This window comes from Mirounga leonina, unplaced genomic scaffold (genome assembly GCF_011800145.1).
Source record: "Mirounga leonina isolate KUSES-001 unplaced genomic scaffold, KU_Mleo_1.0 Mir_92, whole genome shotgun sequence".
Taxonomy (NCBI): domain Eukaryota; kingdom Metazoa; phylum Chordata; class Mammalia; order Carnivora; family Phocidae; genus Mirounga; species Mirounga leonina.
Window position 1 is genome coordinate 8,731,729 of NW_023270852.1, and position 15,510 is coordinate 8,747,238.

General features: G+C 56.4%; 1 protein-coding gene across 2 annotated transcripts in view; it reads left to right on the top strand.

Annotated features, from left to right (window-relative positions):
- Positions 1–36: 36 nt before the first annotated feature.
- The window catches only part of LMO1 (LIM domain only 1), a 40,741-nt gene continuing 25,267 nt past the window's right edge, over positions 37–15,510 (top strand). The window contains exons 1-2 of one of the 2 annotated variants that reach the window (XM_034995282.1): positions 49–131; positions 4,557–4,816. In XM_034995282.1, coding sequence (XP_034851173.1) covers positions 4,792–4,816 — 25 coding nt within the window. In that variant the 5' untranslated portion in view covers positions 49–131; positions 4,557–4,791. Of the gene's footprint in view, positions 132–4,556; positions 4,817–15,510 lie in introns of both variants that reach the window. The other variant, XM_034995283.1, reaches the window with a different exon arrangement.

Consider the following 15,510-nt stretch of genomic DNA (forward strand, 5'->3'; position numbering starts at 1 on the left):
GGAGCCCGCGCGGGGCCGGCGGGAGCAGCGCAGGCGGGCGGCGGCGGAGTCCGAGCCGCGTGCCCCTCAGCGTCCTCGGCCCGTGCCGGGCTGGCGCCGCCGGGGGACCATGGTGTTGGACCAGGAGGACGGTAGGTGTCCCGGGTTGGGGCGAGGGCGCGGGCCCTGCCGAGGCCACCCCGCTCGCCTCGCGGCGGCAGCGTCCCCCGCGCCGGCCTCGGCAGCCTCCGGCAGCTCGGCCGCTTCCCGGAAGCGCGGCGCTGGGTGTGCGCGCGGGCGTGCGGGCCGGGGGTGCGGGGCTCAGCCCCAGGGTTCTGCAGCCAGGTCGGGAAGTCACCCGGGCCGCCGCGAGCCCCAGCCCCGCTCGCTCGGGCCGGGAACTTTCTCTCTGGCTCTTGCCGTCTCGCAGACACGGGGAGCGCCTCTGCGACCCGCGCCGCGGGCTTCCCCGCAGTGCCCCCAGCCCCCGAGTCTCCTAGGCTCCCTGGGTGTCTGCGCGTCCCCCCTTCCGCCCCCGACTGCGGAACGGCTCCCCCAGGGGGATACCCAGAGAACCTGCAGGCAAACCGGCACGGTCCTGGGGTCCCTCAGATCTGGAACTTCATAGCTGAGGGATGGGTCACGTTGCTTCACCCCTGGCACGGTTCCGCCAGCCAAGTGTGTCGGGAGGTGCCCTGCTGGCTAGGGTCGGGCCCTGTAACCAGAATATCGGGGAGCGGATTTACCTTGAAGCCAATGAAGTTTAAGCTTCGTAGTCCTTCGGTGGTCATTTTGTGTTAGCAGGCTTGTATTCCTTTTCTTAAAGAGCACCCCCGACCCCTAAACTGCATAAGTAAGCTTGGCTCTCAAAAAATATGGATCCACCCCTGAGTCCAACTCACAGCTTTCCCACTGTAACTACCGATCTGCAAGAGAAGACACAGCCTGGCTGCCCCATGGGACGATCCCCAGGGGCTAGGGCAGTTCCTTAGTGCCCAGGGGGGATGAAGCCCTGAGCAGGAGGCTGGGGAAATTTGAGGCTGGGAGGCAGCTGCTGGTGTGCAGGGAAGGGTCTGGCTGCCTGACCTTTCTCTCTGGCGCCACTAGTCCCTTGTCCCAGCCTACCATCTTCCACTGTGGTCTTCAACTGTCTTGGTTTGCCCGGAACCGTCTGGTTTTAGCCCTGAAAAGTCCTGCCTCCTGGGAAACCCCTCAGTCCTGGACAAACCAAGACAGCGTGTCAGCCTACATCCACAACCTTCTCAGAGCTGTTTTGCAGGGGTGGCTTGGCCTTCTTCGGGAGGATGGGAGAGACTTGCTTTCTGGGGGGCAGATTTGGCCTAGGCCTCCACCAGGCCTAACAGATGGTAACTGCAGCTTCCTAGAAGGTCTTCCAGAAACCAAAGGGGGAAAGTTTGTCAACTGTGTACTTCTCCACTCTAGCTAATTGCAAATTCCTGTGTTTAGGCTGCTTTTGTGTTAGTAGAGGACAGAGCAGGGCATCTGAACTTGGCCAGCAGGCGTCCTGATTGTGCTGCAAAATCTGTGGGGTCACTTGGTCCTGTCAGCTGTGGCGGCCACAGGGAAGGGGCCCTTGTCAGTCCAGATACCTCTGTGAGCTTCACCTGTGAAGCCCACTGGTAACGCCATCTTGGAGACAGCGGCACTGTGTTGGAAGCAGGGCCCTCAGGCTGAGGCACATCTGACAGCCTCCGCTGAGTTCTGGAATATCTGGTCTGCCCAGACCCTGGGGCAAAGAGTCTCCCCCTGCCCCCCTACACACACCTCCCAAACCCAGTGCAGGAACCCTTCCTCAGGACTTTCCTGCCAGGTGCAGGGACAAACTGCTAGGACCTGCCCCAAACTTTGAAAGGCAGCCAGGAGCACCCCCTTTCTCCTCACCATAACCTGGGGGCTGATCAGCTGGTCTGCCTCTGCTGTCCCTAGAGGCATTTCAAGGACATTCCAGAGCACTCTTGGCAACGTTGACTTGAGAGTACATGCTCATCTCCTGTGGACTGTGTTGGGTGCAAACTACCTCCCCCAGCCACAGGGGATCGAGGATTCCACCCTGGTGTTGCGAGTGTGCGCCTGGACCTGGAGACAGCTCGGGTGGGGCGTAGGCCCCGGGCACAGGGGTTACCTGCCTGCCCAGCAATTCCCCCTGAGCTGAGAGGGTGGCTGCTGGATGGGTGAGGCTTATGTCTGGCCCTGTCCATCCAGCAGGCCCCTTCCTGGCTAAGAGCTCCAGTCACCTAAACCCTCCAAGGCTTGCTGGGTAGCTCTATAAAGTGGAAGGCCTCTGTGGAGGCCCTTTTCCAGATCACTGTGGGAGCTCGATGCTCCCAACTGGGGGTGCAGAGAGAGCTGCCTGTGGACACGAGCAGCGTTTCACACACAGCAGCGATCCCCTGCTGACATACCCTACCTGCTTCTTCAGCCCCTGGTTCAGCAGCCCAGGCCTGCTCCTGTCCCTGAGGTGGGGGGCACAGGGCCCCCGACTTCCCAGGGGGATGCTGATGGGGTAGCTGCTAATTGGAGGCTTGGGGGAGCTGGTGTTGGGACAGAGCCCCAAGCCCAACACATGAACAAGAGAGTGGGAAAATGCCCCCAGCTAGTCAAGTCCTGGTTTGTGAGTCAGGGCCAGACCCTTGAAAGGGAGGAGGAGCGGCCCTGGGACTTGAGAGTAAAGCTGCAGCCCTTATGGAGGGATCAGGTAGCACAGAGGCGTCTAGAGCCAGAAGCTACCCCTTGCCAGCCTGTCAGGCCCATTGCTGTTGACCCTGTGTGGCCCCCAGCTCCGGCTGGGGTGAGGGGTTGGTACGAAATGTGTCCGAAGCAGCAGTGGCTAAGCCTCCTTCAGACCCTCGGGGTATAGCTCGGGCTGCAGTGGCGGGGGAGACCTCAAGCTCGCAGTCCTGAGGGACAGTGAGGCTGAGCAAAATGGTATATTTAACATCAAATATGCTCAAGGACTATTAGGATTAAGTATTCAAGATGAAGGGGAAAGCGAAACCCTCTGAGCTGCGGATGAGGCATCTCATTAGAAGCAGCCTCTCTTCTATTTTCTCAGAGCCTGACTTCCCCGCTTAGGCTAGAGGAAGATGGGCTGTAGCCCCACTCCCCCATTTCCACCCCTGTCAGGTACCCTGCTTTGGAGCCTCCCGGGGCTTCAGGGGCCCAGCCTGGCCTCCAGGTCTCATGTATACTCAGTAAGTCCCCCCATGGTCGGGTGCCACAGTTTACAAGGCACATTCACATACATTAGCTCATCTAATCCCCACAGCAACCTTGGATAGCGGAGCAGGTCTCCCACTTCACAAACAGGGAAACTGAGGCCCAGACAAAGTGATTTGCTAAGGTCCCACCATTGGTCATAGGCAGAGATGGGATGAAATCCCAACTGGTGGTTCTTGCCTTCTCCTTGCCTGGGTCTAGTCCTCAGAAGTGTCTGCCAGGGATGAACCTCTGACACATCTTTTTGCAGCCCTCCTTGGCCTTTAGAAAATCCATTAATATTTCCATTCCCTCTTGGAACATGGTACCATCAAGAGGGAAAAAAAAAAAAAAGCTCTTGGTATTTAAGAGTGGCCTTCCTAGAGTAGGCAGCCTGGGCACTAGCCCCAAGGCTCTTGGGGAAAAGTAGGGTTCAGGAGGAGAGGAGATGGACACTATCTTCCTTCCTGCCTCCTGAGTTACAGAGCAAGAATTTTCAACTCCGAAATAGGAATCTTTTGTTCACTGTGGTTTCGCCAGTGCCTTAGAATAATACATGCTCAATAAATAGTTTTGGAATGAGAAAAACCTTCAAAGCCATGCTGTGCTTGCTCAGAGAGAAGCTGAGACAGGATCCTGCTCCCTATGGAATTAGGATGCTCTTGGGGGGTGGGAGTTGCTGGGGTAAGGGTGATGCTGGAAGACTCAAAGTGGGAGAGTTTGTACCCTGCAGAGTGTTAACTTTGCCAAACAATCCAGGAGGCAACCGGAAGCCTCCGGCAGAGCTGGTAGGAACGGAGGGTACGAGATCAGAGAAAGATCGCTCAGGTGGGCGGGGGGCGGGGGTCAGAAACTAAGGCTGAGGGGTTGGGAGTGGAAAAAAAGCGTGGTCCACGGGACAAATATCTGGGATGAGGACCCTGGGTGCTGCGCAGAACCAAGCGCCGAGCTAGGGCCGAGCGACCTCCAGGTGGCGCTGCGGAGCCGGGCAGCCGCGCGTCTCCACTCCCCATTAACCCGGGAGGGAGGGGGGCCTCGGGAAATGTGTGCATTTATTCAGTAGCAGGAGTGCAAACCTCATACATTGAGGGAGAAAGGCAGCGGGAGACGGCCGCCGAGATTCCCCCATCTCTTTGAATATAATTTTAGATTGAGATTCAGATTAAATCCGAGGGGAAAACACTTTATGAGGCTGAAAGCTGTGTCGTTGCCAGAGCCAGGGTTATGAGCTATCAAATGCAATTACATTAAGACAGATTATACTGGGCAAATTGAGCCATTTAGAAGGTGAGAATCAAAGAAACGGCTCTGATCCTCTCTTCCCCCTTCTCTCTCCCTCTCTCTCTCCCTCTAAATTGCAGTTCGTAGTTCCTTGCAATTCTGAGGCACAAAAGTAGGTGAGACTGCTTTTGTATCTGCGAAGTGCTTCGCTCCTGAATGTAATTCTAGCTGAGTGCAATCTAGGTTAAGAGCCGGACAAGCGGGTAATTAGAGCCCGCTCGCTGCCCGAGGACCGGCCGCCCCGCCGAAGCGCGCCCGGAATCGGCGCCCTTCTCCCGGCCGAGCCGAGCTGCGGCTGGACACGGAGCGCCCGAGATGATGGTGCTGGACAAGGAGGACGGTAGGTGGCGGGCAGGGGGCCGCCGCCCCGCACCCCCTCGCCCCCCGCCGCGGCGCGCGGGAGCACACGCCGGGACGCGGGCGCGCACACGCCGGGCTGTGCCGGGGTTGCCGGGGGCGGGCGGCGCGCCGGGGGCCGGGCCGGGGGCGGGGGCGGGGGCGGCCAGGTGGGGCCGGGGGAGGGGGGAGGGAGCCTGCTGGCTGGCGGGCGGGCGGTGGGGCGGCCGCGTGCAGGCTCCGGTCCCCTCGGATCTCGGCGCAGTGGCGCTCCGCGCGCCGCGTCTGGTCTTTGCGGCGGCTCCTCTCACCGCAGCCATCTCCCTCGCGCTCTGCCTCGCGCCGGCCGGGTAACCCGAAAGGCCGGGAGCGCCGAGCAAATCAGGGGCCTCGGGAGAATCGGACGCCAGAGCTTGCGGCCAGCGGGCGCGCGGGAAGACCGTGCTGGCCCCGGGGCGCCCGGCGGGCGAGGCGAAGGCCCGCCGGCCCCTCGGGGAGACAGACGCCTCCTGTGCCGGCCCGCTGTCTCCCCGTCCCCTGAGCGCGCAGGCGGGAGTTTGGCCCCGAGGAAGAAAGTGTCCCGCCACCGGCCGGTGGCACTCGTGCAGGCGAGGCCCTGGAGAATGGCCTGAACCTGACGTGATCAGGAGCCTCAGTGCGCCCCAGAGGTCAGAACACAGGGGCCCGTGGTAGCTGCAAGCCTCTAGCACGTGGTCCCATAGACCCCAAAGCCTTCCTGACTGGAAGGGTCCTGGTATGTTTAGGAGAGGTTGGGGAACGCAGCTCACTTAAGGGTAAAACCAAGTGGGTGCCCCGTGACCCAAACGCAGACGCGGGTGGCCAAACAGTAGGTGTTCCTTGGCTGGCCCCGGGCCCTCCTGCCCTGTAGGTGAGGGTTGCCTGGTGTGTTGGTGTTGTAGGGAGATGATGTAATTGTTGGCACCCATGCTGTCGCCTGGTTTCTACTGGTAAGGAACTGAGAAGGTGGTTTGCACGTGTCACCAGTAATCCTCTTGGATTGATGGTGGTGGCCATTCTCTGACCTTCTACTAGGGAGTCTCCCCTGGGCCTGTGCCTGGGTGAGTGGTGTTACTGACATGGTCACTTGGTGAAAATTCCAAGTTAAGTGACTTGCTCAAGGTCACACAGGACGTGCACTTCGCTGCTACCACATGCTGGTGCCCCTAGCCTCCCCACCGCCTCTGAGACCTCCTTTAGGGAGGGACATTTAAAGTGTCTGGCCTGGGGGTGGCATGTGGGGGAGCCTTGAAGGCTGTTTCTCAGCATGTATACAGTAAGAGAGGAAAGGGGCAACTAAGTGCTTCTGGCCAAAAGAATGCATTTGCCAGGGGCTGGCCGGGGTGCGACCTCCATCTCTAGTATGCTCTCAGCTCTTCAGGGCCTCTCCAGGATCCCTCTGGGGGCTGTCAGAGGACTAGGCTTCTGCAGTTCTGTATAGAATGACAGGGAGAAGGACCCGGTCAGGCCAGACCAGGAGGGAAGAGGCATTTTGTCGTGAGCTCCCCAGGTTCTCTCAGACCAGTCATGCCCAGAGCTAGCCTTCACTTTCCCTCTTGGTAAAATGAGGGGCTTGCAGAAGCCAGTGCAGAGGGCCCCTCCTCGGTGTGTGGAGGTACTCTCCCCATGGGGAGATGTGGACCTCAGGGTATGTCTTCAGCCGTGGTTATTTGGCATGCTTGTTCCCCAGGCTCAAGCCAGAAATGGAGAAAACCCAGGCCCTATACGTGGGAGGCCTCAGGCAGGGAGATTGGTCTCATGCAACAAGATGACCCCACCACTGCCATCTAGGTAGTGCTCTGTGCAGGCACCCCAGAGTTCCTTTGAGCTCGGTGATACTCAAGATTTTCGGATGAGCCCTGGATACGAATAGATACCTGGAGGTCATTTTAGCCAGTATCCTGCCTCCAGACAGCCACCCTTGGGCCTGCGTGTTTCCCCTCGTCTCCGCCAGATTTGCAGAGGAGAGCTCATGATGCCCCTCAGTCCCCCACTCGGCTCAGTCTGAACAACATGGTGCCCCCTACAGTTCATACCACTGAGCTCTGGGGCCCAGAGCACCAGCAAGGTAGTAGGCAGCTGGGGCCCTGAGGAGCCGTTTAATTCTTGTCCTGCCCAGCCCAGAGGTGTCCTCCAAAAGCAATCTTTCTGCTCATACATCTGCGCTCCACTCCCTGTTAGAGGCTGGCCTCCCCTAATTCCAGGAAACCCTGAAGGTGGCACCTTCCATTGGGGAAAGGAGAAAGGCTCTGGATCGACTCATCTGTCCCTCCGAGCCTGCTGCCCGATTTCTTCCTGGCACTTATGCCCTTTCAGCAGGTGGCCCTCTGGGCTAGGTGGCAGCCTTGCCCCCCAGGGCCCCCAAGAAGCATATCCCTCCGGGATGCAGCGCCGCACCCTTTGTCTGGCTACAGCAGGGACTCGGGGCTCTTATTAACCACCCCCAATGCCTTTTCTCCACCTGACAGCATCTTGTCGGAAGAGACCGGGGCTCCTCTGGTTGAAGTCAGGTCTGCTAGCTGCCGAGGACCAAAGCTCTTGCTCTGCTGGGCGGCAGGGCTTTCATGTTGCACTTCTGAAAGATAATAAAATATCAATCGCTTTGCCGTAGCAACGGGTTTAAGAGACTTTCTGAAGTATTGAATCGTCAGAAAAAAAATTTTTTTTTTTTGCTTTTAAGCACAGTGCATTATTAATAAAGTAATCCATTAGGTCGAGCAGTGAAGGGCCACCACAGAGAGGAAAGATCTGTTTTGCAAATGGTTAAACTTCTGGTTTTAAGATTAATTGCTTTCATTTGGACGCTTGCTCTTGGCCTAGCCATCTCCACTTTACTGGAACTCAGGGTCCGGGCTTTCTAAATGCCATCGGGCCTGCCTGTCAGCAAAGGAAGCCCCGCTCCAACTTTCCCGGAGAAAGAGCCCTTCTTTCCCTGGCACGGGTGCTTGAGCTAGCACTCGGCTGGGGGCCTTCCGGGGGAGAGGGGGCTTGCAGTCTCCAAGGAGCAACGGGAGCTCCTGCCCTGAGCCCTGAGAACCAGATTAGTCCTCAGGCCATTGGAGAATCGGCCCTTGAGTACTCAGAGGCAGGCAGCAGAGGGTCCAGGCAACCCCAAGCACAGGGAGAGCCTTGGATTGTGGGGGGGACTGGGCAGGAGACGCTGCGGGCGCCCTCTTGGGGGTGCGTGCTGGAGAAAGGCAGGTAAGCGGCCTCTGCGGCGGCCCCGTAGGAAGACTGGGGTGACCATAGGAAACAGCAGGCGGATTGCAGAGCTAAACACCAGACATGATTCTGAGAGCATTTTGAATAAGTAAAATTGCCTAAGGAGAGCGGAGCTGGCTGAGGAGGTCCAGACAGCGAGTCTTCAATAGTTAATGACCGCTATGAGTGTGGCCTCCGCAGTGGACCTGGTTCATCTGCCAGGGCGGGCTCTTGGCTATTCCTGGGGACTGACCAGCTTTTGCTCAGCCCTCAGCAGGACCTCATGGGCTATGCCATCATGCCCCGGAGTGCAAAAGTCCCTGGGGTCTCTCCTAGCAGAGTGTGGCCGGGACCCTTCCTGGCCCCAGAGATGGAGGCGGGGAGTGCGCCCTGATGCTTTTCCACGCCAGAGACCCCAGTGGGTCGGCAGGAAGGCAGAGCCCAGCAGGCACTGGTGTCTGCCGAGGGTGTGTAAAGGCCTGGTGAGCCTGGCGTGGGGGGGACCAGGCTTGACACTTGCCCGGGGCCTAGAGGAGGAGGGTGTCCATCTGCAGCTACCACTGGCAGCTCGGCAGCAGCTACCTCCTCAGCTGCTGGGGACGAGGCTTCCCACATCTTGAGCAGCATGTACAGCTGCTTACCCTTCCTGCCCCAATTCAGCCCGGCAGAGAGCCTATAAAGACGGGTCTCCCTCACCCCCTCCCGGAGCCTTGTGTAAAGAAGCAGGTGCTTCTCTCTCTGTTCCCCGCTCTTCCGTTCATTTGCCCACACGGAACACTAAGGGGGTGGGGCGGGGGACAGGGAAACAACATAAATTGGTCTGTCGTCCAGAATCCATGTCTCGCTAATGTACCCAGATTAACTCAACTGTAAATTGTCTCCTTGGATGGCAGTGTCTTGCTAAAAGTTTCCCATATGATTCATGATTTGGATTGCTTTTAACGGCTATTGGCTAAGCAAGCTGGTGACTGTACAAGGTGATGCAATTGGCATTAGTGAGGGGAGGCACGGGAGCGTGTAATGCAGTCAATACTGCATTAACTACTGATGCCCAATTACAGGGAGTGGGAGAGAGCTTTTCAGGAGCATTAGGACTGGGGGAAGCTGAGATCACTGGCCGCCGCTCGCCTAAAAGCTTCACCCTTTGCGTGCCGGGGCTTGGCGCTGACGTGGCCACTCACTTGGCCTCTGTAGCTGCCTTTCTGTCTTACTGTCTCTCTTTTTCTGAACATGTCCCACAAAGATGCTTTTAGCACAAGGAAATGTACGTTCTCCTAGAGCCGGGGCCTGCCTCTCATCCCTCAGAGAGCTACTTCCCCACCCCAGCCGGGGTCCCAGAGTCAGACCTGGAGGCCGCCCCACCCACTTCCATTTAAGGAGCCTCCCAGCAGGGCCCCATTTGTGAGTAGGACCAAGAAGAGATCTATTTTGGTCTCTCTCCCTTGGAACAGATGGATGATTGCCAGCGGGTATGGGCGGCCACCCCTCTGTGGTCACGGGCAGAGGAACATGAGGTTTGGCCTCGGCGCAGTGGGCTGTGCGTGCACGGCTGCTAGAGTTGGGAAGTGGCCATGGTTGGACGGGGCCAGGCCTTCTCTGAGCAGAAGACAGAGCTGGGGAGCCTACTGAGGGGCAGGACCCAAGCCATTCTGGGGTCTTCGGCAAATGTGGGCCCCCTCCAGAGCTGCCCCCAAGGAGACAGCAGGCCAAGGCTGCTGTTCAGATCCACCTCCACAGCCCAGAAGGAGCCACTGATCGGGAAGGAGACTGGAAGGAGTTAGGGAGGAAGGTAGAGAAAAGGGCATTGGTACCACAGCATGCCAGGAACCAGTGGGCTGGCTGCCACTTCCACCGCCCTGCTAAGCTCTGCAGGTCCAACATGTCCACTGTGGGTTTGTACCCCATGCCCACCCAATGCTCGGGTTACTCTGCCTCTCTAGCTCTCATCTCTACAATGAGAACAGTTGCATCTAACTGGTTGGGTGGTTAATGAGAATGAAATGAGATGATGTCCATGTATACACCTGATAAACCAGGAGGAAGCCTCATGCTGGTGTGAGGTGACATTGTTCTCCACAGTTACAATATGATCAAATAATCTGGTGCCCAATGTGGTGCCTTGTTCACTCACTACCTCTTCCAGTTTATCCATCATGACCACTGATCACTGCTATCCAGGAGGCAGGCTGACTTCACTGCTTACCACTAACCAGATCCCCAAGGCAGGTAACGTTGTAGGAAGAAGCCTCCAAGACCCCTCTCTGCAAGCCCTTCCATCTACAGGGGGACAGTCAAGGCTGAAAGTGGGCAGGAGAGTTGCCCGGGCTCATGTAGGGAACCCAGAGCTTCAGCATCTTTCTGGGTTCTCTGCCCAGGTTCCGTGCCCTCTGATCTTTGCCCTGAGGCATGATGAGGCTGGGTGGTAGAAAAGTCCGATTAGGAGGGACATCACCTGTCCTGCTGCCAGGTGCCTGAGCATCCCAGTTGTGGCCCCAGCCAGCCTGCTGACAGCCCACAGGACACAGTTCTGTCCTCAAATGTTAGTCCTGTGGCAGGTGCAGGGTCTTCATGGACTAGAGCAGCCCCAGAGGTGCAGATGGCATTTAGCCCATCCTGCCTGCCCGCCCTGCCTGTGGTGGAAGGACGCTGAGGCACGGAGGGCATCCTCCCCGCCTCGGGCTTAACTCTTCCCAGTGCTGCTAGAGTGAGTTCGCCTGGCAGGCCTGCACTCGGGATAGGACCACACCAGTGGAGTCGGCTTGTATTGGCCTACAAGAGCTGATCTTACACCTGTCTTCCCAGCTCTGGAGTTCGGTGGCATCACACTGGTAGCGGGAAATCAGCCATGGTGGGACTATTAACCCCATGGACATTGGCGGAGTAAATTGTGAATTGTGTGTGTGATCAGCACACAACTGGATTGCATTCATCTGGGGCTCTGGCCCCACCTATTTCTGTTCTGCTGCCTGGCCTCCCCATCCCCCTGGCATCTTGCTCCTGGTGCCCACTAGAGCCAGGGCCCTGGTCTGTGCTGCCCTGGCGTTGTGTGCGAGACCCGGCTGTGCCGTGTTCCAGGCAGACCCCGCGACTGCCGCCGCGCTCTTGTTCATGGTGTTCCCCCTGCCTGGCATGCCCTTTCCCCTGTAGTTGGCCTTGCAGGAGCCTACAGGTGGCCAAACCCTCTTACAGACCATTCCAGGCCGTGCTCAGAGTCACATCCACCCTCCCTTGGTGGTCTTTTGTTGGAGCGCATTCATTTTGTGTTTCATCTAAGGCAGGCGTCCACAGTGGCCAACACAACTTGGGGCAAATTAAAAGCAGGGGGTGAGAGAGGACTGAGCAGGCTGGTCCAGGTTGCAGGGGCAGATGTCCCAGAGTGCAGGCCTGCTGGGTCAGATTGGGTCACTAGCTCCTAGCTCCTGCCTCTTCCCAGCTGAACTTCCTTGAGTGGCCTACTGTCTTCAGGCACAGCCTACTGGCATGCTTCAGGAGACCCGGGTGCTAGTCCCAGCTGACTGCGGTGTGACTCCAGACAACTTACTGGGCCTCAGTTTTCACACCTCTGCAATGGGAGCAATGCCTAACTGGCACCTAATGTCCGTGTACACACTTGACCAACCAGGAAGCCTCATGCCTCTGTGCAGTGACCTTGCTCTCTGCACAGATACAGTGTGATCTCTTTGACCTTAGCCTGTCAGTGTTTAGGGCTCATATAAACACTTGCTATGTGTGAACCCTTACTTAAAAGTGAGGTGTTGTGCTCTGCACATGTATCAGCAAGTTATTGCTGCATAACCAACCGCCCCACCCCCAAACTCAGAGGCTCAAAACAACAAGCATCCATTTAGCTCTTGAATCTGTAGGTCAGTGCTTTAGGCTGGGCTTGGCTGAGTGGTTTCTCGGGTCTCAGCTGGACTGTCTCATGCCTGGCAGACAGCTGATCTGGACGCTGTGGGTATAAGTGTCCCTCATCATCCAGCAAGCTCTTCCAGCCCGTTCTCATAGTAAAGACGGGTCAGGAGGGAGACTGGAAGTACACAAGGTTTCCTGAGGCCTGGGCTTGGCTCTGGGAGGTTTTCGCTTCGGCCACATTCTGTAGGCCAGAATGAATCCCAAGGCCAGCCCGAATTTGGGGGTAGGATGGGGGCAGTCAGAGTCTGCTCTTGAAGGGAGGAGGTGGAAAGTCACATTGCAAAGGGCATGCATGCCTACCAGCAGGAGGGGTAGAGAATTGGGGCCATTTCTGTACTCATTCCACCAAAGCATCTTCCACGTATGATCTCGTTGAATACCCTGAACCACCCTGGGAAAAAGCCACATGTATTATCCTCATTTCACAGATGAGAAAACTGCTATCCAAAGAGGCTGTGTAATTGGTCGCAGGTCCCACACTTGCAAGTGCCAGAGTTCAGGCCATCTTTACTGCAGGGTGTGCTCTGTCGCCTCCCTGTTGCAGCAGGTGGACTGGGGGGACGGGGGGTTCAAGGGAGACGAGGAGGAGCCAGAAAGAGGATGGCTGGGGACAAGGGGAGGGAGGCTGGCTGGCCAGGGCAGTTTTTCCAGGGCTGCCATTGGAGGGCAAGCCTGGAGGGGAACCACAATGAGCTCAGCCCCCACTGCCTTCTCACGCTTTTCCTCTCTGTCCTGCGATGCTACTGGATGGGTGGAAGGGGTGAGAAGCTCCGTGCTTACCCGAGCTGACTCAAGCCTGGGTCTATATGCAGATGCAGCCAGGCAGGAATCAATTCATTGGTTAGCCCCTCGCCTCAAAAACAGGGCAGTAAGTGGGCTGGTGAGAGGCCTGTGTACATTCATAAACCAGCTGATTGAAAAGCAATATTTCAGATAAATACAAGCCAGCGATCTATCAGTGGTTGTAATAAAACCCAGGCTTCAGGCTGTGATTTTATTTTGAAATAATAAGAATTGCTTGATTCTTTTTACTTGAGTTACCATGGTAATTCCGGCGTGGAGCAGTGTTATATTGATTTAGAAAGTGGACAGTAATATTTCTTTTGTGTTATTCTGTTTCTAGGCCTTGATTTCTAATTTCCACTTGGAGATTACTTTTATAAATTTCTTAAGTCCTTCCACTTTTTTTCCTCTCACAGTATAATTTTCCTCTCATACGCCACTATGTTCTGAGCTTATTGGTTTGCTCTTATTTTAAATTAAACTTGCTGGTTTCAAATATTGAAATGACATCTTTGTCTGTGTCTGTACTTTGGTTTAGCAAAATATTACAGTCTGATGCTTTCTGCTTAATAATTTAAGGGAGGCATTCTGTCGGCCCTCACTGGGTGCTGATAACTTATGACTCAACCAGCGCAGGCCTTAAACTCCTGACATTTTAATATTGTGGGGCGGGAGCAGCCTCCCCTCTGCTCGGAGTCTCAGTGGAGAAACACCCGTGTGGTACCCCAGAAGGGAGTTTTAATAATTCAGCCTCACCGGTTGGTGTGATGACTTGACGAAGAGGGGAGGGAGACCCGTTCTTCCCACGTAAGAGGGAGCAGCTCTGGCCGGGGCTCCTGCAGCCCATGGCTGGCACCTGCTTTGTCCTGTCTCTCCCCTCCCTGAATCTTTAAAAACTCCAATTCCTGATCCCTGGTGTCTGGGAAGGATTGCGTGGGGGCTGCCTACAGGTGCCATCTGGATGCTTGATCTCTGTTTCTCAGCTTCCCCATTTGTAAAGTGAGTGGAACTAGTGTGGGCTTTGAGTCAGACAGACCGTGTTCAGATCCCACCTCTGCCACTTCGTGATTCTGGATAGTGAATTGTAATAGTAGTTCTGACCGGTCAATTGGGTGTGATCACGACTCCCTTTTAGGTCCGTTGAGCCTTCAGTAGGCCAAGCTCCTGATGGTCTTACAAATGGTTGGTACAGTTCCATAAACTTTGTCAGGTTTTAGTGAGGAGCAGGGGAGAAAGCGGAAATAGTTATACTTTGAAACACTTACTCTGCTCCAGACACACGTGGGGTTCGGAGCCCTGGCAGGATTGCTTTTTGGAAAGGACCTGGGCCTTGGCTTCAGGAGGTGGGTCAGCTCTGCCCACTTTCCCGGCCTGCCCAGCTGCAAGCTGGGGGAATCTGTCCTCTGGGCTCCTCATAGTACCCCATAGCAAGGACTGGACTCTGGAGGGAAACTCACAACAGAATGGCTTATGGGGCTGAGATGGGTCTGCAGGGCGCCCCCTCTCTGGCCTGAGGAGAGGCCCCCATCCTGTGTGGTATGCCAACGTAGTAGTGTATTCACTACCTATTGCTGCGTAACAAATTATTTCACAATTGAGCATCTTAAAACAACACCCACTTGTTAATCGCATCGTTTCCGTGGGTCAGGAGTCCAGGTACAGCTTAGCTGGGTCCTCTAGCTCAGGCTTTTTTACAGATGATAATTGAGGCATTGGCTGGGGCCATGGTCTCATGTCAAGATCCATCTGGGGATTGAGCTTCCCAGTTCACTCATTTGGTTGTTGGCAGGATTCAATTCCTCCTGGGCTATTGGGCTGAGGGCTTCCATTCCTCACTGACTGTGGATCAGGGACAGCCATCATTTCTGTGCCACATGGGCCTCTCCAATATGGCAGCTTGTTTCCTTAAAACCATCGAGAGAGTGTCTGCTAGCAAGCAGGAAGTCACAGTCTTTTATAAGATATGACACATCTCATCACAGATGTGACATTCCATCACTTTGGCTGTATTTTCTTCCTTGGGAGCCAGTCACTAGGTCCAGCTTGAACTCAAGGAACTGGGGGTATTACACAAGGTCATGAACACCAGAAAATGGGATCGTTGGGGACCATCTTAGATATCAGCCTACCGTGAGAGATCAGCAAACTCTGGCCCCAGGTGGCCAACAGTTTAACTGCCCCCAGAGAGAATGAAACGTCAGCTCCATCCCCAGAAGGCCCGTTGCCTCTGCCTCACACCAGGGAAGGCCACGGATGTCTCAAAGCCTTTCATGAAATCTTCACAGCCCCCTTGGGAGGCTGGGAGATCAAACACTAGCTCCATTTTGCAGAGGAGTAGATTGTGCTCAGAGAGGGAAAGACACTTGCCTAGGATAGCCCGGCAAGTCAGTATGTGGCAGAGTTCAGATGAGAACCAGGCCTCCACCTCCCATGAGCCTGGGGAGGTGGTGGTAAAGGCACTCCCAGGCCTCCCCGGCCCTGGTGGTGAGAGGCAATAGCACTGACTGTAAGCACAAGCAGGGACCAGGACCGGGGATGGGAACTGCTGGATTCCTCGTGTCACAGATGGTAGGTCTATGGAGGACATTGGGAGCCTGCCGCGCAGCTGTCTGTTACCCTAGGGCCTCTCTTCTCACTCAGTGGTGACCCTGGGAGAGGGGGACGGTGGTTCCTCCCTGAGCCAGTCTTCCTGCAGCTGTTGGACTGAGGCCCTCAACCACTCCCCGGCTGTTGCCAGGCCAGGGGCAGCCAGCATCTTTGAGGCGGCCTGGGCAGAGACCACTT